The 26,789-nt window shown below is 40.8% G+C and overlaps 1 protein-coding gene across 1 annotated transcript in view; it reads right to left on the bottom strand.

The window, feature by feature from the left end:
• Window positions 1-26,789, bottom strand: part of LOC126041974 (BEN domain-containing protein 5) — a 980,738-nt gene that overhangs the window by 84,432 nt on the left and 869,517 nt on the right. The window contains exons 10-11 of the mRNA XM_049808428.1: window positions 21,399-21,551; window positions 5,354-5,516 (exon numbers count right to left, since the gene is read on the bottom strand). Coding sequence (XP_049664385.1) covers window positions 5,354-5,516; window positions 21,399-21,551 — 316 coding nt within the window. The remainder of the gene's footprint in view (window positions 1-5,353; window positions 5,517-21,398; window positions 21,552-26,789) is intronic.

Here is a 26,789-nt window from a genome sequence, read left to right as displayed (position 1 = left end):
TTAAAGACAGCCCAAAACATGGTACTGAGAAATAACTAAATGCCAGAGAGGTGATGTGCAAGGAGGTCGCTCTTAGGAAAATCTGCAGGATTAGGATTAATCCCACTTTTTGCAACACACGGAAAGGAGCCTGTTTCTAGGAGCTTAGCAGAAGAAGGATGAAGATGTAGACCTCTGGAGGTCTTTACCTGAGTATATGCCCAATTTACTTTGAAGTCATCTTGGCAACAAGCTCTAAGTAACGTTCAAACATAAACCACACTGGATAACCTCTGCAGAGCTCCCTCAGCTTTATCAGCACAGCCTTTCATACCTCATTGGCTTTTGCTAGTAACGTTGCCTTTACTGGGTGGGAATGAACCTGCAAGGGCCATAATCTGGCTCATGAGGATCTTCCCTTAAGGATATCACTAACAGAGCTAGGAGGATCAGGACAGGCAGTTGCCAAAAAAAAAAAAAAAGAAATGTAAAAAAGCCCAAAATAACCAAATACATTTGCCCTAGAGGACTGCCAGGTCCACGAAGCTCTAAAAGTTATAGATGCTTTTACTGGAATTGTAATTCGCATACAGACTTCTTTTCCCCAGGACAGGCATTTACAGAGATTCAAGTACTCTTTAAAAGGAATTTGGGTATAAGCAAATGACTCTTTCCTACAGGGGATTTAACTTCTCAAGTCCCTACTCAAACAGCAGGCTGATATTCCGCTTGAAGTTAAGAATAAGAGTGAACCCAGTGGTCCCAACTGTGCCACAAGTCCAAGATGCGAGCTCCTGTAGAGCACCTGAAGACACTCTAGTCAATCCAAGCTTGCATTCTGTGGCTGTAGCCACATGAATACATTTTTTTTATGGCCATAAACAGGAGAGAGAGTTCAGCAGTGCAAGTACGCCCTGTTTTAGCTTCCAATTCAACACATTCAGTGAAATGGAAAATACCAAGTGATATCTTTGCAAGTTGGTTCAGCTATAGTGTTTTAAAGTATTGCGATAATTTCTCAGCTGTTTGTAATGTGAGAAGACCTACTTTGGGATAATATTAGTAATGCCTCTTTCTTCTGTGTTCTTTACCCATGGCTTCCAAAGTGGAGTTTTTTGTTTGTGGTTTACGAAAGATGTTTCATTAAATTAATTCTTTATATTAAGGATATTAAAGAGGTGAAGTGATGTGCTTAGAAAAGCCATACAAAGCAGAACCACCATTTCCATCGTTTCTATCTTCCTACCTCCTGGCTAGGCTTTGGAAGAATAAAACCTCTTATGCTCTCTTATGGGCTGCCTGCTGTGCAGCAGGGATCCAGTTCAAACACTCTAAAAAATGAACCCAATAGATTTTCAAACTGTTGATGTGAGACTCCTTTACTGGCCACTCTCGGGTCAGGCTGTGATGGCTGTTGATCTGCAGCTGCAGTGGAAAGCAATTCTGGGTGCGCTATCAGAGCAGCACTCAGAGTCCTACAGCTGGGGATTCATCCTTCCTCCCCCTCTTTTATCCCGTGTTCCCTGTCCAGCTATGAGGCTGGTGTGTATCTAGACAGCTCAGCAGTTGAGCTGCTGGTGGTGAATGTTAACAGAGCAGTTTACATGCCTTGTGTCATAAGCCCTGTAAATACTTAGTAAAACATGGTATTTAATGGAAGCATATCAGCTCATTTTAAAGCTTCTTCACCTGGTGCTGAAGCAAACTGTTGCTGCGCTGCCTTTTTAATCAGTTACCACCAAATGTGTGCACATGTGAGAAGGTTTTTAAGCATTTCTCTGTCCACTTCCAGGCAACTAACCTACAAGCCTACAATCCTCTTATTATGCCTTCGAAACAGACTCCATTCACTGTTATCTACAGCACATGTTATCGTAGGGTATTCTGCAGAGCCAGGCTTACAGAACGTATCCCTAATGTTTCTCGTACACCAGGTACATATCAGTTAGACACAGACCTACCACGCACACACGTACCTCTGAAGGAATGTGTAACAGGGCGTTCAGGAAGTTACACCTGATGCAGTGCTTTGTTTGCAGGATGAAAATACAAGAGACGCTCCAGCAGTAACCATTACTGATATAATGCTAATTGAGGCCTGAGACATTCATGCAACCATGTTAACTCTCTGTGTTACAAGAGGCCAGAAATTCAATGCTCCACAGGATGCTGTTATCCCACCATATATGTCCCAAACATATACCCCCTGCACAGACTGATGGAAGACCCTTCACTCCTGGATTTCATTTAAATAGTGCAGCCTTAGGGGCAAATTTGTTTTTACAGAACATACCAAGTGTAATCCTCTAAATTCTGAATCTTTGAGGTATTTCATTTAGGAGAATACATTCAGTCATACAAACTGGAGTAGTTTGGAACAGATTTCCACTTTTAATGATATCTTCCCTTCCTTTTTTAAAAATTTTCTTACTTTCTTATTGAAAAAAGTTACTGTCCACACTAACAATGTCTGAATTCAAATAACACTTACCAGACTGAAAGTCAGTCTCCCATTTTCATGCATGTAAGGTATCCATTTGTCTCAATAATTACAAATATGTTTCAGTCACACAAGTGTGATATGTAGAAACATATCTATTACAGGCTCACGTAGATGTTTGTATAGATCACAGAGTGAGCACGTAAACCCTGAGGAACATGAAGAGATTTAAAAAAAACCCCAGACCCAACAAACCTAATCCACTTATATAATGGCATTAAAGGGAGTGGTACTATGATCTTATTTGCCATGAATGCTGTAAGGGAAGAAACTGGCAGGTAGAATTACATGCCACCAGTGCAAACAGAAGACTGTTCAGAGTTTGTTTCAGTGTTCTCACCTGTCACCAGGAACAACATTAGGCTAAATTAGTATTTTTGTAGAACCTGGAAATCCTCATTTGTTTTGGTCTCTACATGGAGCCAGTGTTCTGAATGTTGGGTGTGATCTGTTTTGTAGTCTCTGTTCAAGGCCATGGGTTCCCTGAATTTGAGGCTGAGTCTCAGTCTGCACTTCTTAATCCAACACTAGAAGATTGGAACGATTCTAGCCTCCCTGATCCTGTTTCTATTAAAAACAAAACCCCAGTAACATCACAGTGGGATGAACAAAGTTGTAAGAAATACATCTTTGAAGGCAGATTTCCTGAATACTTGCCCTATTAGTTCACGGGTTTTGGGCTCGCTGTATTTTCTTCATTTATTTGCTTGACTTGCTGCCTGCATGTAGCTAGATAGTTAATAGAAGCATGCCTGTCCTTGGAGGCCAATGTGAGCTGACTGGCTGTGTCTTTGGTTCAGGTCCATTAAAAAATCTGAGCATTAATTAATCACTGACTTGCAAATAGCTTGGAAGAGCTGTTCAGGCTAAATTGGAATGTTCTGCAATTGTTTTACTTTTGGTCACAGGCACTTCGGTGATATGAAACTTCTCCCCTGCCAGGATAGGATGTGCATAAATCCAGCCACTCCTGTGTTAGAGCAGACCAGCCTAGAGACTGCTTCAAGCAGCTCCATTTCTTTCTCTAACTAGGAAACTGCACACATGAGGAAGAGCTGTCATAAGCAGCACTCTTGATAGAATCCCTCCATTGAAAAGGAAATAATGAAACCTACCAGGGCAAAATGCCAGTGGAGTGTACTACATGGGCAAAGAGCCTTCCCTGCTTGCTGTCTGCCAGGCGGGTCAAAGCCAGCTTCTCCTCCTTTTTCACTCAGCTAGGTGAAACTGTAACTGTAGAAATCAAGCTGCTGCTTGAGCTTTCCATCCATCACCACCAAGAAGGATCTCTGATCTGGGGCCTGTTTTCTGTGCTCTAGCTGTTGATGGTCACAGTGAATGAACTGAGAATGATGCAGCTCTGTCTGCAGAAAGCAAGCCAAGCAAATAGAGATGTTAGACCCCGCACCTGAAACCTCTGTATTGTGAAGCACGCAACAAAAATCTTCATGGAAAAGGACACTAAGCCAGCATGACCTACAAGTCATGAAGAAAAACATATTCAAGGGAATCATGACCTCATTTGTATAGGGACTCTTCCCACTCCTCATGCAAAAACTGTTCTTGATAAATAAGGAAGATAAATAAGTAGCTGTCAGTACAATGAGTACTAAGTGAGGAGGAAAATTAAAGGTGAAACTAAGGCACATGTTCTTAAAATGCCAAAATACCAACATGAGAAAATAAATACTTACACCTAACGGTAATGACAATTTTTTTCTTCAGTGGCAAGATATATTACGTATGTGTATGTTGCAAGAAGGTATTCCATGGAAGTAGCTAACCTTACTGAGCAAAAAAGAGCTTGTATCCCAAATGCCTAAGTCTGATAAGTCACCTTAATATATTCATCCCTTTCCTTCCCCTAAACTTCACTTTCAGTGGAGAAGTCAAACCAGAAAACCCCAAATGATTAAGAATTACTTTCCCTGTTCCTCACTCTTATTCCCACACAGTGTGTACATATGCATGGATGGTGAAGAATTATGTCTCATACAAGTTTCCCCCTTGCTACCCTAAAGCTGTAAACCTTCCCTGACTTCTAAAATGCAGTGGAGAGGTAAATAAGCAATCATCACTAATCTTTCTCCCTCTGCAGTGTTTCTAAACCTGTGGAAATTCCAAAAGCTACCAAGATAAAATGACAAAATGAAATAACACACCCAAGCTTGAAGTATGGGCACAGGTTATTTGAGTGAGCATAGTGACAAAAAGAAAAACATAAAAACAGATCATAAGACCAGTCAGAACAATTCTACAAATTGTTGATATGTTGAGATAGCCAGGTGGATATGTGTTTTTTGAGGAATGAGACATTGCTTCTATTTGAGCGCTCAAAAATGCGAACGACTTTGTCAGTTTTGTTTGCAGAGGTCGCTTTCCATTTCTTTGTCAACTAATATTAAAGACCTGGCCCTGAGGCAGCTGCAGAACCTAATGGATCCTTTAGTCTTTTGGCTGTGATTCAAAGGCAGAGAAGATACTCTAACTCAGTACCAATGATGCACTTTCAACTTGCTATTAAAACAATAATACAAACACAGGGATAATGAGAGAATAAGGAGAGAAATGAAGAAAGAAAGGGAAGACTCTGGAAGGGAATGGATCACAGGCTTCCTACGACTAGTTTCTATAACAAGTGTGTGAGCCAATCTCCTACAAGAGGGAAATGGCTTATTTGATCTAATATGCCTTTCTCTTCTTGAATTTCCACAGTATGAAGAATCAATACAAGGGAAATTAAAGCATCGGGAGCAGACTCACATTTCCACTTGTGTGTTCCTATCGCAGCAAACTCTTATTAAGATAGAAGTATTTACCTTAAGTGCCCAGTTCACGTGTGCTGCAAGAAGAGGAAGGATTTCAAAAGGATACATGCTTCTTCTGTGTAGGGGACAGCAGAATTAGGTCCACCCAATATGTAGCTGTAGAATGAGACTTCCAGAGTGTAGCAGTAGGATGTATCATTTAACAGCCCACCAAGAAAACGCCGGCCTGTTCCTGCTTTCACAGCATCTCTGTTGAATGATGTACTGGACTGCAGGAGGAAGAACACAGAGACATGAAGAGAGTTCATGTGTGGAATAAGGGAGGGGTTGGGAAGGAGTCTGTTAAAATAGAAAACAGTTAAATTCACATTGCCAAATCTCATTTACACTATGTGAGACTACACTATTTTTTGAGCATGGCCTGGAGAGACCATTAATGGAAACACAGTTCTGGCACACAGACTATAAATAATGCCTTGCAGACTTTCACAGAATTAATCTTAGTTCGCTAGTAACATCAGCTTTTCTCCTCCCCTTTTGGATAACACAAAGAAAGCCTGTCATATGCATGAGTTGAAAGTGAACCTTCCAGACCCTCCATTCTCAAAAGTTAAGCTGGACTATTATTTGGATATTGGGTTCCTTCTCTCTGCTGCATTCCCCTGTATCATAACCATTCTCCCCCACCCCTTACCCTGGACTCTTTTAAGCAAAGTAGAAATAGAGTGGCATTTACGTTTTAGTGAAACTTTCTCACCGAAGACATTTGACTGGTTCTTAAATTAGGTCACACAAATTTCCACTTCACTAACTTAAATGTTAACTGGGTGTTGGTCTCTGGGTGGAAAAATATACTGCATTTTTTTACAGCATAAGCAGCACAGTATAAAAGGCAGTATTTTGTGCTATTACTGAAGATCTGGCTTTAAGAACCCTACAGCTTTATGACTATTCATTTGAGAGGTGGCGGGGAGGAATCCAAGTATTTCCATAAATGAGTTTTAGCTCTCCTTTGAAGGCATGACATCCGGAGACTAAAGGGGAACTCATCTTCAGGTTGATTGAAGTCTCGGAGCTTGTTCCTACCAACTAGACAGAAAAATGGATTCTGATTTCATTTTAGTTATCAGACTCTATTCACAACCTCATACCCATCAGACTGCATCAATCTGGACTCAGCATAAGATAGTGACCACCACAAAAAAAAAAAAAAAGTTACGCAACTTGGATCTGTTGCATAAAAGGCCTTAATATCTCTTGCTTTAAGACTTTTCTGTTGCCAGTGAAACATAAAGGACCCTTAACATAGCTTACTGTTCAGTCATTGTGCTCACGGTGAATTCTTTGAGCTATCCAGGGTCCTCCTATTGAGCCTTAAGGCTAGTATCTTTTCTTGCTAAAACAATGTTAGTATTTATCAAGTCCATCTCTTTTCCAAAACAGGGAAAATAAGATTTCTTTCTTATTTAAAAAAAAAAATAGATGCAATAGTTCAACATGTAAAACTTCTCTAGACTGAGAAAATCAGACTAATACTGAAAAGAACAACAATTTTGGATGAATAGTGTATACCAGAAGATATAAAGAATGGAAATACCTGTGCGTTTATTAACATTCTGAATGGTTTGAAGTCTCTCTCATGTTATAAAAAGGAAGGCTTTCCAGGTTAATTAGAAAAAGATGGAATTGGGTTTCTTATTAGCATTATATATAGGAGTTTCCAAATGCAACGTGTTGTCTTTGTGGTAACATAATATTTAGCTTTGTGGTAAATTGTACACAGAATGCATTCTGCTATGTACATATCATATAATTTCCTCCAAATTACATGGCAGAAACCTTGAGGATATTCTGAATAACTATGGGATAGGGAGGTAAAGTGCTCATAAGGACTGATGGGGAAATTAATTGTTAATTTGATATATGGAATAAAATACTTAAGGAGGTCTACAAGAGGGAATGTTCTCTGACTTCCTGCAAAAGAAGCCTTCAAAAGACTACTGAGACCCTGAAACTGAGGGAAGCTTTGTCTACAGTTAAACTTCAGAAACATAAAGGAAGATGATCAGGCTCTGGGGATTGCTTCATAAGTCAAGTAAACATTGATTTCAATGGATCGTGCTTCATGTTCAAATGAATGCCTGTGGTATAACTTTCAATGCATGAAAGCATCAGCTGATGAATATGGGTGTATAGAGCCAGCTCAAAGGAAGAAAACAAACGTGTCAGAAGATGGTATTGTGGTTTGTGAGGAGAAGCATCACTCACAAGGGGAATGAGCTGGTTCTATGGCTGTTTTTGGCACAGTGAAAATGAGGAATATGTCAGAGAAGTGATTCAGGGCAGGCACTAAGGGCAGAAGTATTCCAGTGATTAGGAGACTCAGTTACTGATATGGAGTATCTATGAAAATTATGGAATTTCATCAACTGTGTTTAAGAACAAATTGGACAAGTATCTGCTGAGTATAGTTCATGTCTTTGGGATACAGTTTAGACATGAAGTCCTTTTCAGCTCTATTTCCCATTATTTCAGTCATCAGGCTAGAGGAAGGTTATGAGTTGAATTCCTCATAGATGATTCTTGAGATAAATCTTACATAATATTTTCATCACAGTTCTTGGCACAGTAAAGGAAGACCATGCCAACAAAATTTGCTGATGACACACTGTGGAATGAATCATCATTATGGAGGAGGCTCTGAATATCATACAAAAAAAAAAAAAAAAAAAAAAAAAAAAAAAAAAAAAAGAAGCAGTGGGATGACTTTGAGGACCAGAGTGATAATAGTCTGAAACTTAACTGCACAAGTGCCAGGTCATGTACTCAGAGCCTAATAAAAAACAATCTCTGCTATAAGCTGAAACCTCATCAGCTGGAAATAGATGAAGAGAGAGTCTGATGTATTACTTCACTGAAGTGATTTTTGCTTTCTGGCAGAAAATAACTCAGAGTTGGGTCTAGTTATTGGCAAAATTATACTCGCCATATTTCAAAAGTGAAGCATAAGTAGTTTAAATAATTGGAAGAAGGTTTTGTAAATGGCAGAAAAAAAGAAAACAAGATTTAGATCTTTCCAGAGTTTCAATTTTTATAATGCTATTTTGTGGGGTCTGGGGTTTTTGGTTTTGTGGGATTTTTTTTTTTTTGGTCTTTTTTTTGGGGGGCAGGGGGGGTGTTTAATAGAATAGTTCCAATTTCAGCTGTGCAAAATTACTTGAAATGGCAATGACATTAATAAAATCGCCTGTTCATTTCTTTGTCAGGTAGTTCCACACTTCCAGGAATAAAAAGAAGCTGAACCTTCATTTAGGTGCATAAATGTAGATTTTGGAGGTTAACTTTGTCCTCATTTTGAAAAAAATCTGATGTCATAGACCAACTTGATGTCTTGAGTAAAAAGTAAGATCTCTGATTTGACTCAAGAAGTTTGGGATAGAGAAAACATAAAATAAACTTTTCAAATATGAACACATGCATGTTTTGATACAGCAGCTTGGGCTTGGCTCTAGAGCAAATGCTATATGCCAGAATGTGATTTGATGTTTTAGACAAAAAAAAAGAAAATTAGTTGAATTTTCTTGAATCTGTAATGACAAGGAAGGGCAGCAGGTACTTGCTTGAGTCCAACCTTCTACCCACTGTTTCAAGTTGAGATAAGTGGAGTGGAGAAATAAACAGACAAAATTTTGACTCCTCACCAGAACTGATCTTGACAACTGATAATGCTCAAACAAAGGCTATGAAAAGCCTTGTATTATCATGGCAAACAAAGAGCCTTTTGCATGCACATTTATTTAATCAAATTCTAATCTGGGGAAAATGGGAGGGGAGGGGGCGAGGCGGGCAAGAGGGGAGAAAGAACACAGATAAAGTTGTCCACAAATGAGTCTCTTGTTTTTCTGGGAGAATCTATTGCCCTAAACTCCTCGCAAAGCTGAACTAAAGTCATCATTAAGCAAATGCACTGAGGAGGCACAGCAGGAGAACAGCTAAACAAATATTTATTTCTCCAAGGCTGAATCGCATGGGAGTGTCAACAACAGCAACAGCAAAAAGTACAAAGTCTGGAGGGTGGGAGGAAACACCAAAGTCTTTGAAGTTCTTAAATAGGGGTATCTGTACAAAATCAACAGTAATTCGTTATTAAAATGCACAGATACATTAAAGCTCACAGAGGGACTCTGTTTCCCAGATTGTGTGAGAAAAATTCAGTGAACAAATAGCTATCTACAGGGTTAGGAGGTGCCAAGCAACAAGAATCCAGTGTTAAAAGAGCAGAGCAGGAAGAATGAAGGATTCCCGCACTTTCTGGTGGGAAGAAATCCATCAGAAAACTACACCTGGATTTCACACACACTTGAGAGCCTTAAGATGAGCTGACCCTCTCTCTGCATCTCAGGCATTAGTGGCAGCTTCCCCAGGCCTTCCTACCAGATTTCATTCTTCCTCCACATGCTATGCTGAATACCTTCTGTATGACCAGTTTCCCCATTGGGAATGACAGTGATCAGCCAGGCAGCACAAAGAAATTTGTAAACCAGTTGGACCTTATTCAGACATTGCAACAGACAAAGAGATGTGTGGAAGGAAATAAGAAAAAAAATTGCAGGCAAATTCTTTCTGGAGTGATCTCAAAGCAGAAAAAAATTTTGGCCCTTGGTTAGACCTCTCAATGTACCAGAACCCCTGTCTGTAGGGCAGTCTTGTCTCTTGGCTGGTAAGGACACTCTCTACCACACAATGTCTCTCCTCAGTGAATTCAGCCCGCTGGTAGCTAGCTTAAAAGCTCAAAAGCTTAGGCAGCTCCCATGGGGCTGAAGGATACTCTTGGTTTCTCAGCACTGCTCCATCGTCCTGCTAACAACTACTGAAATGAATGTCCTGAGCAGTCCATATTCATAAAGTAAGGGCAGGCAGTTTACTGATTGCCTCTGCATGCCTGTATCAATCTATCACAAGAGTGGCTCCAAAAGACCAAGAAGGGAAAACAACGCATTTCTCACACATCCGAGACTGAATTTTCCCAAGTCCACCCTTTGGCACCCTGATGGACTTGGAATCCAAGTAGTTCTGCTTGGTGGGAGCTTCCGCTGGTGGGACCTCCTCCTCAGCTTATGTGTGACTTTGCAGGGGACTTGTCTTGCTACCGCATCAGAAAACCTCAGGTTGCACAAAAGGAAAACTTGGAGGCAAAACCCAGTAAATCTGGGTCCACTGTTCAGTGGAAGAAGAGATGCCAGAAAGGGCTGAAATGTCAAGCAGGCTCAGTGTCCAGCCAGCGATGGATGGTAGCTTCAGTTCTACCTTTCACTGATGGTAGGGCAAAGGGACAAAAGGGTACTTTCCCATACAGGGCTTGTTGGGGAATGAATCTTTGTCATCTTCTGAAGTTGCTCAACACATTAGGGAGAAAAAGGATCAAGGTATAACCACAGTGCAAGTCAGACCTTGCCAGGTTTGTAGGATGGGAACCAGGGTATAGACTGCATATCACTTATGATCAATCCTAAGGTGTTTCTCCAACCCAGCAAGAAAGGAAACAACAAGGTACAAATGACTCAGAAAGTAATTAGGAGAGAAATCAGCAACCAGACAGAAACCTGGTCACAGGCTTTGACAGATTGAGAAAGATTAATTTCTGATGTAGCAAGGTCTAGGAGGTTCCTGAAATCCAACAGATAGATTTTACCAGCTGTTCACATCTACTGCAACACAATTGATTGTTTATGTGCCCATGGAAAGAAGTAGCAAACTGCATATATCTTCAAAAACTTGAGCTCTAGTGTGCACATGAATGTTTCCCAGAAGATCATTTGTCCTCACAGAGTATCTGCATGAAACTCAAAATAAAGAGATCTTCCCATTTGCTGATATAGATAGATGATGTAGATCCAGGAAATGTTTTACAAAAGGACGTAGCATGTTCAACTGCATGCTCACAAGAATGAGAGAATCATGTTAGAAATCCTTCCTGAAGAACAGCAGAGACATAAACACTAAGAGGATTCATAATTAGAGAATGGTTTCATATTACAACACATAATTAAAAATATGCTGGATCACCCTATGCCATTTCCATTTGGGAAATAAGCTGTATTTCACAGCTGAGGCTAACTATTCCTAAAAAACCCCAAACCAGAAAAACTGCCTGCATTTTGCTTGTTCTGTAGTTGAGCAATAAACCCTTTACCTACTGGGGTAAACTGGGATTATGCATACAAATTGCTTCATGTTCTTCACTTATCAGCACCAGCAATGGCCAAGTGTAATCAGGACTCAATTACAACCTCACCAGAGTTTTCTGCTGATGCTGCTCTTACAGCTGAAGAGCAAGCTTTTCTTCTAAAAGAAGATAAGACCTCTAAAAGAGGTCTGACCTCTATGAGCCTTCAACTCTCTGCCCTAGTGTAGCGAAAAAGTGATAATAAAAGAGTTAGTAGTTAGTGCTCTAGAAAAAAGGAATGACACACTTGTCATCAAGGAAGAATAGACGTGCCATTGGGAAATGGACTGGAGCCCAGACAATGTCAAATCCATCTTGGTGAAGAGTTTTACAGTATCAGCTATAACTCACTCACTCTCATTTTCTAGAATGCTTTATTGAAGTCTGCAAAAGTTAGAAAGAGAGCACAGCAATGCACTGGCTTTGAAATCTTTGTCACAGAAGATTGTAAATAGCAATATCACAAATTGTGACTCTTCTGTTTGGCCCTCTACAGGGTGGTGTAAGAGGGATGCAACTGGCAGCTCACTTTCCTCATATGGATAGAGCTAATTACTGCCATGGTGTGCCCAGCAATCACTGCTTTGACCCTGCCATTCTTGCAGCCAGTAGCCCATCAAGCTATTTTACAAGCAAAACTTTTCTCCTTATGTCTCTGGAAGCACTGAGGAAACTTCTCACTTCAAAACCAACTTAACTCTCTCCTCACACCCACCTCTCACCAGCTCCATTAACTCTCTTAATAGACTGGAAAGCATATGTGTTAGTGTTTTTTGTGATAGACTATCAACTCCATGCCAACTGGGCCTGGAGACTTGGAAATCATGGCATTTGGGAAGCTTCTATCAGGCAGCCTTCTTCCAATTTATTTTACAAACAAGCTGCAGCCAGCATCTGAAATGTACACGGGATTATTAAAAAAAAAAAAAAAAAGAAAAAAAAAAAAAAAGAAAGATAAAAAGAAAAAAAATCCCAAAGGCAGAAAGCTGATCTGAAGGAGGTAGCAGGCAAAGAGGAAGGATTCTGGGAGCAGAGATGTGGTAAAATGAGAACAGAGCTCAAAATTACTCCCTGATTCATCTTGACTTGCAGCTTTGCCGCGTTTCTGATGCACAGGAGGAAAATGTATTTCATCTCAAAATCATTTGTGACTACTGAAATTCAGGAAAAGAAGGTTTTGAAATGTTCAGGATCATTTCAAAGAGGGATTCCGTTACTTAGAGCTTTTCCAGATCTCTTAGGTACAGCCAGATTGGACTGATATTCCTGTGAAAAGGGCTCGCTCACTCTCACTGACAGCTCTGCAGTTGACAGCATTTTGTTTCATAACTTTTGTGCCTAGTAGGAAACACTGGGGTGGGTAGCAAACTTTGAGTTTAACAAGGGATAATTCTCTGAACTAGAATTTTATTTGCAGAGATCTGAGAAAAGGCATGCAGAGGAGATCTGAAACAGTTTGACCTGTCCTAAGAATGTGAGTGAGAAAAGCCTGAAACTGAAACCTGAAGACCAAATAGCCTGAAATCCTAAGAGATTTTCACCATTCTACCACCGGTCTCTTTTCGCCTTCTTCCTCCTACTCAGTGGAAAGCAGACAGCAATCACCCTTTCTTAAAGGCAGCATCACATTGTAGGAGTACCATGAACACAACCTGCCTAGCACCACATTGTCAGGCTTTAAAGTGCAATTCTCCTCAGAGAAATAACAGTTTAAAAGTACTTTGTCACCACACACACATCTGCTCCCTGAGGGGCTTCATTATCCCTTTAATGTGTAGTGAAGGAATACCAGATCTTTCCCCCTGCCCATCCCTCCCAAGTGTCTTTCAGTCATGCCTGCTTAAGTTTGCTGATAAAAACACATATTTGCATGGTCATTAGCAGAGGGCTTGGAAGGAGGGAGCTTTATAAGCTCTCAGTTTATGCCTCAAAACCAAACCTATCAAATGAGCTCCCTTTTTGGAAACTGTAGTTGGAACAGCAACTGGGTTTCATGCTTCAGGGTTTCAGTTGTTCACCTGCGAGAACTACAATAGCTGCACTTTTTTTTTTTTTTTTCACTGCTCATTAATATCCATGCTCTGCTCTCTACAGTGCTCTGGCATGCAGCTCCAGGACTGATGGAGGTCTCTGCAGCCTGCTGCCTGTCTCTGCACTTTGTGCCAGTTACACTGGCAGCACCAGTGCAGGGATTTGGCCTGCATTTTATGTTCCCCAGAATTCATCCTCACACGCACTGAAACTGGTTGTACTCGCAGCTCCCACCTCCCTGAGTGCTACAGCACTGAAGATGCTTATGGAGTTCACTGGCTTCACCGTAGCAGCTAATGCAACTGGAACCCAAACCAGCAGCTCTTCTGAGAGAGCTTCTTAAACAACTCCCAGCAGCCAAACAAAGCAGGGTGGTGATGTCCTTACCCGAGACCTCCACCAAGTCAGTCAAGGGCTCTCCTACAGAGTTGAGCAGCCCATCACAACCTACTCAGAAAAGGCAGCAGAAGGAGGCAAATTTCACCCCATCCTCTAAACAAACCTCAGCTGGAGCTCCTTGTGCCGCTACATTCCACCACCCCAAACATGCACACACACACGTGCACACACACACACAGTGTACTGTTTCCCCAAAACATACTTCCCCCAGTCCTCTCGGGTCCATCTTCACTGAGTCTGCTTCTCCCTGTCACCAGAAGTGCACTTAGCCACATGCAATAATGTCACCTACTCAACCATTAACCTATGCACAAACCCATCATCCATAAACCAGAGAATTAGTCTGGAACTAAAGAGCCAGCCCAGGCTGTGACCAGTCATATACACAAATAAGGGATCTGCAAATGCTTCAGGGTAATAACAAAGATCCATTTTTCCCCCCGTTTTTTACTAATAGCAACCTCTGCTTCTCAGAGCACATCCTTCCCCAAAGATGCCAAAGCTGGCATTTCCTAGTTTAAGCTCTACAGAATAATCACACCGTTTAGAATATAACTCGTGTCTCTGGAGTTCTCAGTTTCCCTATTTGTCAGTAGAAAACGAGACGTTTCCTCAAAATGTACAATAAAATAGCCTCTAGACATAGCCTGCAATGCTTCTCTTTACAGTAGTTTTATGAGTGTGTGTGCAGTCTCCTGGGAGTGCTTTTATAATCATTTATACAAATGACAGAAACTTAGGACAATGAGAAGCGTAAAGGAAAATACAGCCATCATGCATGCAGCTGCTTTGAGTAGTCTTTCTGCAGAAAAAGTGTTTTGCTCTGTGGCAGAGACGTTCTGCTCATTTGTAGGTCTAAATCAGGAGATTACAATCCCTCCTAAGGAGGGGCAGCATGCTGTACACTGCTCCCAGAGCAAACCAGTACAGCCCATTGCTCAAACTCCTGGGCTCTCTCGCTACTCCGGAACAGTTCTCTGAAACAGACTTGTATTCTACATATGTTAAAATAACATATAGTTAAAGAGGTAATACCCAACAAGAGATCCTGGGAGGGGGACAGGTGTCCAGTTCTTAACTGACTTCCTACCTTTTTCACAGCATAGTTTGTCCAGCTGGTTGAAATTTGCAGCACTCTGCAAGAGAGGTAGCTTGCATTTGAATGTTAAGGAGCTCCTTTCATTTGTGCTACTCTGAGAGGCTGTCACCTGCTCCCAGCTTGTTGACATTAGGTAAGAGTAATGATGGTCTTTGAAAATACACCATAAAATTGCTATGAAAACTTGTTTCTTCTGTGGATATTCAAAATTTCTACCTGTTTGGGAGTGGAGAAGGGACTGTCAACTCTCATATGAACAAACAACACAGCAAGAAGGTACTGAAAGAAAATCCATTTATTCAACACTTCCCCCCCACCCCCCTCCTTTTCTTTGCCACACAAATTAATTCAACCCTCTGTATAAAAAGAGGGGTGGACTGGTTGGCACAATGTAATGGAGCAGTTTCACTTAGCTGTGACTCTCCAGAGGACAGAGTTCTTGTGAAACCAAGACCTATAATGCTTAGAAGGACAGGCATTACAGTCTGTTCCCTGTGCCACCAGAAACATGTTTCCTCTCTCCCCTCATCCAGCCTCCAGAATAAATAAACAAACAAACAAACTTATGGAGCAACATGTCCAAGAAGCAGCGAGCCGAAATGCATCCCAGAGGGGTGCTAAAGCATATAATAGCTGTATTTGTCTTCCTGGAAATGCCCTGGTACAAGACAACAAAAAAGAAGGTAGGATCATTTGTTGTGCTCAGGTTTGAAGAGATTTCTAAGCTTGCATGATGTTAACAAAACCTACCTGAATGCAAAACCTTTTGTCTTTCTGGGACAAGGGTCTTTTTTGCTGAAACAGCAGAGAGGTGCTTAAGAGACGGTGGTGCAAGTGAGTATGGATTTCACTTCAGGGTGAATTCTAGGTCTGAGCAACTTGCTCGCTGCTCCCCCTTCCATGCTCAGCCACATGCAACACAAACTGGTCTTTATTTTGGAACAGATTACTGGGACTTGATCAGTCGTTGTTCTTGAGCTGTTATTACCCCCTCAGACACTTGTGCTAGCACTTCCTTCAGACATGGCCCAAAACACACTGGGATTAGTAATAAGGATCACAAGACTAAGAGGGAGATGTCCAGCCAGGGTAAGCGATAACAGCCCAGCAAGGCTGCCACGGGTAGATGGGAGGAGGTTTCCTGGAAGGAACACATCTTCTCTAAGAAAGCTTGGAAGGATGAGGACGGTGCTTCGGAAATGAGAAGAATAGACAATAAATAATAGAAAATGTAGATAGATTAAAAACTTTTCCTTGGTTGCTCAATTTTAGATATCCAGGCTAAAAATAGCCAAAACAAACCAACCAGACAAAAAAACACAACAAGAAGTACTAGGGCAACTCATTCCAGATCTGAATTTTCTCATATTGCTGAGACAATGATAGTCTCAAAAATATGTTTTAGGTCACAGCATTATGGCACTGGGGTTAACAACATGTTTCCCTAAAGGAAACTGGGTGGCTTGTTCAGAGACTTCACTGTTGAGTGTGTAACGTGGTGTAAAACATAAGGAACTGCATAAAGAAACCAGACTGGCACTTTGGAGACCTGGGTTTTATTCTCCGATTTTCTCAAGCGAGTGACTTCCTACCTACTCTCTGTCTCTTTCCCAGCATGATTCTTGGAGTTGTGGACTTTCTCAGTAGTTACCCAGTGCCCAACATAACAGGACACTAAATTTTTATCAGGGTCTTTGGCTAACCACAGAACACAAAGGATGACAAACAGTATTTCTAAGGAAAGTGCTCTGCTGGGAGGTTGAATACAAGAAAATGAAATGAGAACTCAAAGGTATCCCAAGTGCCACAATTTCAGAGTCCAAAGGAAAAAAAAAAACAAACCAACAAGATTAAGCCAAGTACCTCTGGCCAGTCTTTCTCCTTTAACTGCAAAGAGAAGCGATCTTTACAAAGTGATAAAGCCATCCAAGAATGGCTGTGGTTATTTCTTTTAAATGAACCAGAGAGGACAGATGGTCTCCTCTCATACTGTCACAAAGGTCAAAATTAGCCACCCCTAAGACTAGCAGGTTCTTGAAATGCTCAAGTGCTTGTGTCTGGTTGGTATGACTAATCCTCTCTCCAGAACACGAAAGGTCAAATGAAGAACACCCCTCCAAATACTGCAACAACTCCTAGCCATGGCTGATGTGTAAGGTACTCAGACATGGTGTCAACAGCTGCTCCTAAAACCCAGTGAGTCAGCCTTTCAAAAGAGCTTGTCAGCTCTCCCTGTTAGAGCTTTCATACAGATTATATTTACTCCCCAATGCTTAAAAATATCCTTCTTAAACCTTGAAAATATAAAACGTTTTCCTTGCAGAATTTGTCCTTTTCCCCCAAACAGCTGCCCAAGAATGTCTCATGTATTTACTTGGGAGCAAAACTTCCTAGCTCTTCTTTCACTTTCCTGTTCACATGCTGAAAGCTAAACTAAAGGCAGGCCTCTGTTTCTGAAATCATGTACAAATGAAGAATTTCTGGTCCCTTTCACAACTTTCACCTGCAAACCACAGTCAGCCTTCCAGAGTACTGTGAGGTTAAGTGTTCTGCTCAACAGATAGGGTACAGAGACATTGGGTGACTTGCCTTTGGTCCTACAACAGGCATGCAGGCTCAAATCCCCTATGCATCCCCTACTCTAATCACCAATCTCCCTTGGATGCTGTCATTTAAATAAAAAGGCCTATTGGAAATGACAGGTGAAGAAAGCAGTCCAGGCATGAAATGCACTCTAAAGTATATTAATAGAAGGTTGCCAGACAAAACGGCACAAGGCATTTGATCGCATCGTCTTAGGCTTGTTGTTCATGCTCCTTTGCATCTGGCTGCGTGATTTCTGCCAGATTCTCGGCTGGAGGAGCAGGCTAGGATTTGCCTGCTTTCCCTAACCCGTGCCGGGCTCAGCTGCAATCATGCAGAGCACTGAAAGAAATCCCTTTGAGTCAGGATTCATTCTGAACATGTAAAACCCAGACAAATGACTGCTTCTCCAAAGTGAATCCCATTTCACAGCAAGTAGGTTATTAGTGTGGAACTCCATACAAGTAGCCTGCATTCAAAAGCCCTCTGCATTATTAATAGAAGATGAGCTTTTGACATCAAAGGAGAACCATTATGTATGCTAAACGGTGGCAAAAATTGTACCCGCACTTCAAACCTTTTCAGTTCTTTGTCCCTTGTAAATCAATCAAGGTTGACAGATGCTTTAAGGAGAGTAATCTTTTCAATGATACTGTCAATGGATAACATAATGGAACATTGTCTCTGTGCTGTGTGAAGACATGGAGCTAGTCAATTATGGACAACACTTCATGCAGCCGCCAGTTTTCACTTGAAGTGCTGCTGTTGAAGTATTATAATCCCAACAAATGGCCGCAGCAGCATACAATGTAAATGAGACCTCCTGAAGCTTTGGAAAATTAATTAGTAACAACAGTGGTCCATTCCCACACTTTCAAACACCAGCCTGGTAATGTTAACGATGCACTTCCCCCCTTCCCTTTGAGCAGTCAATAGGGCATATTTACATACACTGTTTTTAATCTTCAACACTTTCCCCCCCACCTTTTTAAATGCAGGAAGCTCTGGATTCCTTTCCTCTCTTTCGAGCAGCAAACTTCACCCCTGATATTTCCAACCAGTCACATAACCCACATGGCTGGAGCTGAAAACAAGAGACGAGAGACTTGCCCAATTGGAGACAGCAGTAATATTCACTCCTCTTGCTTCACCCACATCGGACACTTTGTGGCTGTCTCTGTTTCCAACACATCTATCCCCTCAGCTGCCCTGAGAAGAATGGCTTGGATGGATGGCAGGGGAAAAGCTTCCTGTCTCAAGAGACCAGTAGGATGTGAGTTGAAAGCCCAATGTACTGAGTGCCAGCAGCACCTAGGTCAAACTGTGGTGCACTGGATGCCAACGTACATATCCCATTGCCAGCTTCTACAGAAAGGAGATTGAGAGTCAAAGGGGAGAGACTGCACTATTTATTTAGCTATTGGCTTCTATTTCCTACAACATTTTTGCAAAGATTTTCCCTTTGTCAACCCAGGCTTGCACCAAAAGGAATACTTAATCTCCTACAGTAACAGAGAGAAATCCCACACTTGAGCACAAAATTTCTGAACTCCTATCATTTGCAGGTTTTCATTACTATGATCTGCGAATGCCCTCTTATCTATAATGTGGTTTTGAAACAACCAGGTGCAGATAAGAAACTCAATCACTGAGGTCTTCTTAGACAAGAACAGGCTGTTCCTTGAACCCAACTCCCTCTTCCCCAGGCTCCAAGCAGCTGGGAACAGATGCAGCTGCTGTCCCTCCTCATTTTGCATGGATTCGGTCTTCTGCACTCTGGACAGTTTTCCAAGAAGCCCTGAAGAAAGCTTCACACTGCAACAGTGCCCCAAACCCCCAAGACATACAGACAATGGTTAAACAATACTATGAGGCAACAGAGGAAGCAACAGCATCCATGCATCCTCCCAGGCATTACCCGGCCAGCTGCTACTGCTGATTTCAAGAAGAAAAGGGACATGTTTGGTCTACTAGAGGCCCCCTTCCTGGGAATAGAAAGGACAGAGCAAAGGGTATCTTCTGCCTAGCCTCCTTAGAGAAGTCAGAGACTGATCCAGACTTTTTCCCACTCTTGCATAAAACAAACTACCAGAGGATAGAGAAACAAACAAGAATCAGGAGGTTTCGATTCCTCTTTCCTTTTGCTGGAACAGATCTGTCAAGAAAACAGTGGCACAACTCCATTTCTATGCTCACTTCCCGCTCAAACTCCACAGTGCAATATGCACAAAAACAAGACAAAAAAATTCTCTACTGCATCTCGATGAGAAAGCTTTAGGCTAGCATTCTTGCCATGATGAAAATGGCCCTTTTTTCAATTACAGTTTCTTTTGCTCTGCAGACTCGTCTGCTTTTGTATCTGTTTTTAGATTTTGTTTCTCTAGAGCTAAACACATGGAATTCTGCAGGGTCCCTAGCCTCCTCTACCCACCACCTCTGCCACAAGCTGGTTGGGATGGCACTGCAGAGGAGGCAGACACCATGCCCCAGCTGTACCCATCTTTGAGAGGAGACCCAGGTTTATCTCTCAGTACCAGGAGGATGAAGTATAAGCAAAAAGGGGACAGCAGACACTGGGAAAACCTATGGTAGGTAACAAAGACGATTAAGAACATAAAAGACAAAATCAGGGCCCAAACAGTAGGTTCTTCTGCTCTTCTCTGCTTGGTGCAGGATTCCAAAGTAATTCTTTATTGAGCCTGTTCCTATTATATAGCTGCCAAATGTCATCCACTGCTTTCCCTCCTCACAGCTCATGGCTGGAAGTTCCCACTGCCTTGGCTGAGATGCATTTCTGAATATTCCTTATCCCAGTCAAAGCAAAATGGGACACCAAACACCTCTTTGTTTGAAAGACTGTCCACTTAGGCAAACATAGAGTGCGCAGCTTGAAAGAGAGCAAGGGATAGCTGTATAGAAGTAGCTTAGCTGGCAGCTCCACAGGTGTCTAAGGTGGGCCAGGAGAAGCAAACAAGCAGTTGCAGGCAGGCTTAGGCGTTGTGTGTTCGACTTGCACAGCTTTCAGGGAAAACTGATGCACACAAGAGGCTATGGAAAGGGCCAGGATGTCATACTTGGACACAAAGCTGAAACACACTGGACCAGAGTCTTAAATCTACTGACCTCTGCAGAGCTACTGCAACCTATGTGTGCTAAGGATCTGTTCTACTCTATTTGAAACTTGCTCTAAAGACGTATGCCCCTTTCCAACTAATTTATAGGAGTTTACCATTTATTTCCAATATCCAGAGATACCTACACACATACTTTCTTCCAAGTTACAAGACATGTATTGAGCAATTGCAGATTCTCTTGTAGAACAGTTTTCCATGGTGATATCAAAGAATTTTAAAAGCCTGTATTGCCTTTGTCACAACTTTCAACAGAAAATAATCTAACTTTTTATTTCAAGTTTATTATTTTTACTTCTATTTGCTATTATATTATTATTTAAAGTGTACAACTAAAAAAAAGTGCCAATATAACATAAACAATGAAACAATAAAGCTGATCCCGTTGATCAAAAGACAAAAGATCTTCTGATAAAAAAAAATAAGTGTTCCAATAATTCAGAACCAAAAGTTACAACATAGAAGATGAAGAACCCGTGTCTGTTCATGTGTCTAATGACAATATATAAGATCACAACTTACCACTTTTGAATAACATAAGAGGGAAGGTGGTAGATAATAATGACAAAAATTTTAAGTAGCCTTCTAGTCATATTAAAATACAATTCACACAATCTAATTAAGCCAGAGATTTAGCACTACAAAATAAGTTAGGAAAAAAATTAAGAGAAACATTGCTTACATAAGAGAAGTCTTCGGCATTCTGACACAGTAGCTTGGGAAAAACAGCCTGTCGCTGAAATCTTTCCTCATCTTCAAAGATGTTCCCATACATGAAGCCATTCATCATGGTAGAGTGGGCATGGATGTCAATATAGAACTCCAGGTTAATCTTCTGTTGAGGGAAAACAGCAACAAAAAAACATTCAGCGTGAGATAAATCATAACTGTGTTATGTAGGTGAAGCCTCCCATAAATCCAATACTGCCATCCTTGAACCTAACCATGGTGCCAGCACCAGAGCGCCATGCTAAAGACATTGCTTTGATGCATCCAACTATTCATGCCTCTTTGTGAGTGCATGAGATGCAACACAGGACCACGATAGACATTTCTTTACTTGTTCTGGGAAGACTGGAGCATTTATGCAGCACAGGACACTGTGCAAAATAGAGCCAAAGCATTGCCCTTCGCTTTGATAGAGGGCTTAGTGCCACTGATGAAAATATGCACCTTCCAGTTCTAGAGCATGACTGGGCGTAGCTTTGCCATCTCTGCATCGCAAGATGCAGATGTACCATTCTGCCAGGAAAGACAGGCTCAAAATTATGTAAAAAAAGACCTCAATATTTCCTGTGCAGTTTATTTCGGTTTATAAGGAGGAACACCGCAAATGTTTTTGTCTTGCTCTGCTTCGTAGGGTAATTCAACAGAACAACTCCCAAAAGCAAGTGCCTTGAATGCCTCTGCTTGCGATCCCACATGATTCTGCATCAACTCTTGCTTCAAAAGAAAACACCAGGACCCCCTAACACAGAAGTGCCTGCTCTCCCCCTACCCTTCCTGGATTGGCAATTCAGTGTCGGAAGGGTCTGTAAGGAAATGCTGCTCAAGTCTTCAGTCCAGGGACACATCTTTTTGATCACCATGTATAGTGCCATTAACAGCAGTGAGAAGGCAACATCCAGTACTAAAAAGTGCTACTAGAGCAGATGCCACTGGATTAGCCAGAGTTTCCCCAAACTCTTGCAACTTCTGGTCCTGAACGAATGGTGCTCTGTGACTAGACAGTAACAAACTCACGCGTGTCACCTGGCCATCATGGGGCCAGTAAGAGCCTTCCTAGTGACCAGAGGGTTACAGTTTAGATCTCCCTGTCCCAAGAAGGGGATGGAGAAGAGCTCTGTTAGCAGGACAGGGGTTGCAATACTTAGCCCTGTACCCCTTGGTGGCAAATAGGGACCCTGGCCAGTAAAATACAACGTGGAGCTCTCTGGCCACATGTCTTCTCTGCACAAAAAGCTTGCTCAGGCTACTGGAGAATACTGAGCTACAAGACAGTCCAATGTAATACAAACACAGTTTGTATTATGCAGTTCATGTGACAGCAGTGTCAGCTCTTCTAGAGAGTCTCTGATGGGGGGAGAACATCATTTGGTACGTGAAACTAATATGATACAGATTTACTTTCCCTTGGCAGAAAACCAATGTACAATACACAATGACTGTTTAGTTTAATTAAACAGCCTAGAGAGAGTAATACTGTATCTTATTAAGCCTCTCCTATGTTAAAATGTTAGCTAATGCAATATCAATATCTGACCATGCTTCATAGGAAAAGGAACATTTGATTGTATTTGACTCTAATACGATAAATTGTTTGCTCCTGCCAAAACGTTATGCTGTACTATAGAGGACCAACACTGCAATAAAGCACACATCTGCTATTTGGAGATATAGCATTGAGGAGAAAGATTAGCATTGACAGGATGAAATACCACATAGGATTTTCTTCCTCTCCAAGCATACAGAAATTAAAACCAAGATTGAGTAATATTATTTTTCATAAGATAATTTCCCCATCAGAAACAGAATTTGATGAGATCAGATGCACCCTGGCATATCACCATAAAACAGAACATGTTGTAGAGTCTCAAAACAGTGATTTGATGATGAAGGGAGGAGATAATCTAGTTAAACTGGATATTTGTAAAGCATGAATGTCCTTCACGTAGAAGTCGGTGACCTAAGTCATACTTATTTTAGAACAACTAGACAGAATACTTTATAGGGACATATTTACTAATATAAAGTAATTGAGAAGCACAGTGAGATATATAACAGACTAGTATCATTTGTGTCTTAACACAAATAAAGGTGCTGGTGTAAACTCTACAATTTGTGCTGCGTCATATTATAGTTATTCATCCATGGTTATCAAATTGTTTCCAAAAGAAGGTGTCTACAAACAGCAACAAAGAGGCACAGATTACTATGATAACTTTCCATAGGCTATCCAGCAGGAAATTCACCTGCAGAACACGCATGACGTGAGCCTCAGCTTAGTATTCAATTGATCAAGTCATCCAGTCTAACACAGTATCATTATAGAATATTTTCTAAACACTCATAGGATTCTTGCTAAAAAAATTGCTGAGAAAAGTGTTACAGAAAATTTTAGATAATCTCTTGGCATGCTGAAATTTCTTTAAAGATCTTTTTTTGATCATCAAAACCATTTTCAAATAGTCTGGTTACAATGGTTATTTGTGAGGGAACAGTGTCCTTCACAGATATCTCCTTCACCTAAAGGTTAAGCTTCCAGATCACTTATTTGGAAACCATGACATTCAACAGATAGCTCATCACCCAGACAAGTGTTTAAAAACATTTATCCAGTCATTTATTACAATGTATTTCAAAGGTAATTTCCTAAGTCAGCCCACAAGAACTATTCAACTGTTTTTTCTGGTCTTTGTTCCTTGCCCTCCTACTGAACATACAAAAAACTCTATTTCATATATTCCTGCCCTCTAAATATAGTCCAAATTTGCAATTGTCCATCCTATTCAGTAAGTTGTTAAACATTGCTAGAGTAATTGCCAGCTAGATGTACTGCTCCCAGACACTGTTGTATGTGAGCAGAACAGTATTTCAGTGTTTCACATTTCTTCTTATCACATTCATTATTTTATCAAAGGGAAACATCTTGAGCATTCTTCGTTACAGAACAAAATAATGGAAAAAATTCTCTTCATTCACAGACACAAAGATATTGTGGCCTTAAATTAGAAAATAGCAGTCCAGTCACTTGGACATTAAACTCAAAGTTTGCCACTTCGTGCCCCAAGTAGTAGACAATTTGTTTGCAGACAAGTTTCAGAGAATTAAGATATGTTCCTGAACAATAATGGTATTTCTTCTCTCTCTTTAGAGTCATACATATTCATAAGTACTTTACGTGTAGGAACTGTTTCACCCCCTGCCACACTACAAATTTAAGATAGGGAATAGAGTTTCATATTTCAGTTCTATGGAAGATTTTGACATAATTACTGATCTCCTGCAATTTAGGCAGGATCACTGAATTAACATTTTATTAAATACATAATGTCACCTACTGATGGGAATTTCAGAAAAATCAGCAGAGAGCTGACTTTCTGAAATTGTTTCTCTTTGAGATAGAATTTTAATGGGAGAATGAGGTTAATAAATGTATGCATACATTTACATGAGCACATACAAACAGACTTAAAACAAAAGCCAGTCCTACCTCCTGTTAAACCACAAGGGTTATCTGTCAGTATCTACACAGCAGAACCCACCCTGGTTATGGCTTCTAATGTAGTAACATGTACAAGTAAGAATGGGAATCAATTTAGAAGTCTCATAGTCACATTTGCTTCAGCCTTTAAGCAGAAAATAATGAATAACCAGGCTCAAACATCTCTGGATGCCACAGCTGCCTTCTGAGAGACTTACAAGTTACATCCTACGATATGATATTAAACTCATCATTTTCTGCTTTAGAGGTGGAATGCAAAATGATTCAGATGTCTCATAAAAATCATCATGCAATTTAATTCCCTCAAGTGTCTTGCCTTTGTGCTTACAAGCAGCAGAGATTTTCTCTCTCACACTCTCTTTCTTAAGTAAAGCTGTAATTACCTGGATGACCCAGGTTACAGAGTTGGAGAAGACAAAGGCAGACTTGGTCTTTCTTTTCTCTGTCTGTCAAAACAGAAATCACTCACTAGAATGACAGAGGCAATGATTGAGCCCCACTTCCTAGAAAACAACAGTTAACATTCTCCCTTGAAAAGAATGGTCTTTGCCTCTTCTTGCCACTTACCACATAAAACCAGAATAAATAAAGAAGCAAATGAATTTCTGCTCTAACTTTCATTTGAATCCCTGCCTTTGTGACACACACTTTCCACTGTTGTCCTGAGTCAGTCTAAAGTTTCTGGCAGCTTTAGAAATATACATATAAATTAGGAAGGGGAGAAAATCAAAGAAATCACAGATAAAGAGTAAGAGCTCACATTCATTGTCAAGATATGAAATAGTCAAAGCAGCACAGAAACTGGATACTGGTTCATGATACCATGTAAGGTTTTGAGAAAATATACTCTCACTTGTCTGCATTTTTATTTCATTAGCTGAATGTCTCTGGAAGGTCAGTAATTAAAGAGCAATAGGAAAGAATGATGTTAATAGCTAGCACTGATACGACCAAAGTTAGATTTTGAACAGCACAAGTATGATTCTTAAGGAAACAGAGATTTAAAAAATAAATAAATAAATAAAAATCAATAAAAGCCGTAATAAAAGGATAAATGTGCATTGAGCCCAGAACATGAGCCACCAGAGAGACAAATGATGCAGGAAGAAGCCAGCCCTGTCCACCAGCTGTCACTTCAATATGGATTTTATTAATTCTTGGGCATAGCAATTGGTTTAGAGAGAGAGCATCCAAAAGCCTTCTTCACTCCAATATTTCATACAGGAGATGGGATAAACTCCTTGCAATGTTTTATACAAGCCGCTAAAACCATGGCTTGTCATTAGTGGTAGAGAACATAACAGCCTCCAGGCAGGCTTTGCGCTCTTACTGCTAAGCCACTGTTTGAAGCAAACGGACATACAACAGTTGGCACAGCACAGGGAGTTTTCCCCTTTGGGTTCAGAAGAGATTCATAAATTCCCAGAAGACCGGCTCTTTGGTGCTTCCTCAGGTCCAGAATCTTTCAGAAGAAAATTCTGTACAGGTCTCAAATGTATCAATTTTGACATACACACCGTACCCCAAGCTTAGTTATTTTGGCAACGCCTACAGTGGTGACACCAGCAAACACAAGCACAATATGCTAATAAGCAAAATAAAGGAAAACTGACCATTCAGCATCACATGTTCAGCAGTCTACATTCAGCTAGAAAGCACCAGTCCTGGCCCTTTCAGCTCCAGGGAACTCTGTCCAGTGCCTTGAATCGCTCTTTAGGGATGCACAACACTTGTCTCCTGACTATACAAGAGAACATGAGGTGGAATTCAAACTGTCTGGATATGGTTCACATTTTCAAGCTTCCCTTGAAATAACTGGATTTGTATGCCTAGTAAGGTGAATTTTAC

Source organism: Accipiter gentilis, chromosome 8 (assembly GCF_929443795.1).
Source record: "Accipiter gentilis chromosome 8, bAccGen1.1, whole genome shotgun sequence".
Lineage (NCBI taxonomy): Eukaryota > Metazoa > Chordata > Aves > Accipitriformes > Accipitridae > Astur > Astur gentilis.
Note: the sequence above shows the minus strand (reverse complement) of the source record. Positions and strands in the feature narration are given on the sequence as shown.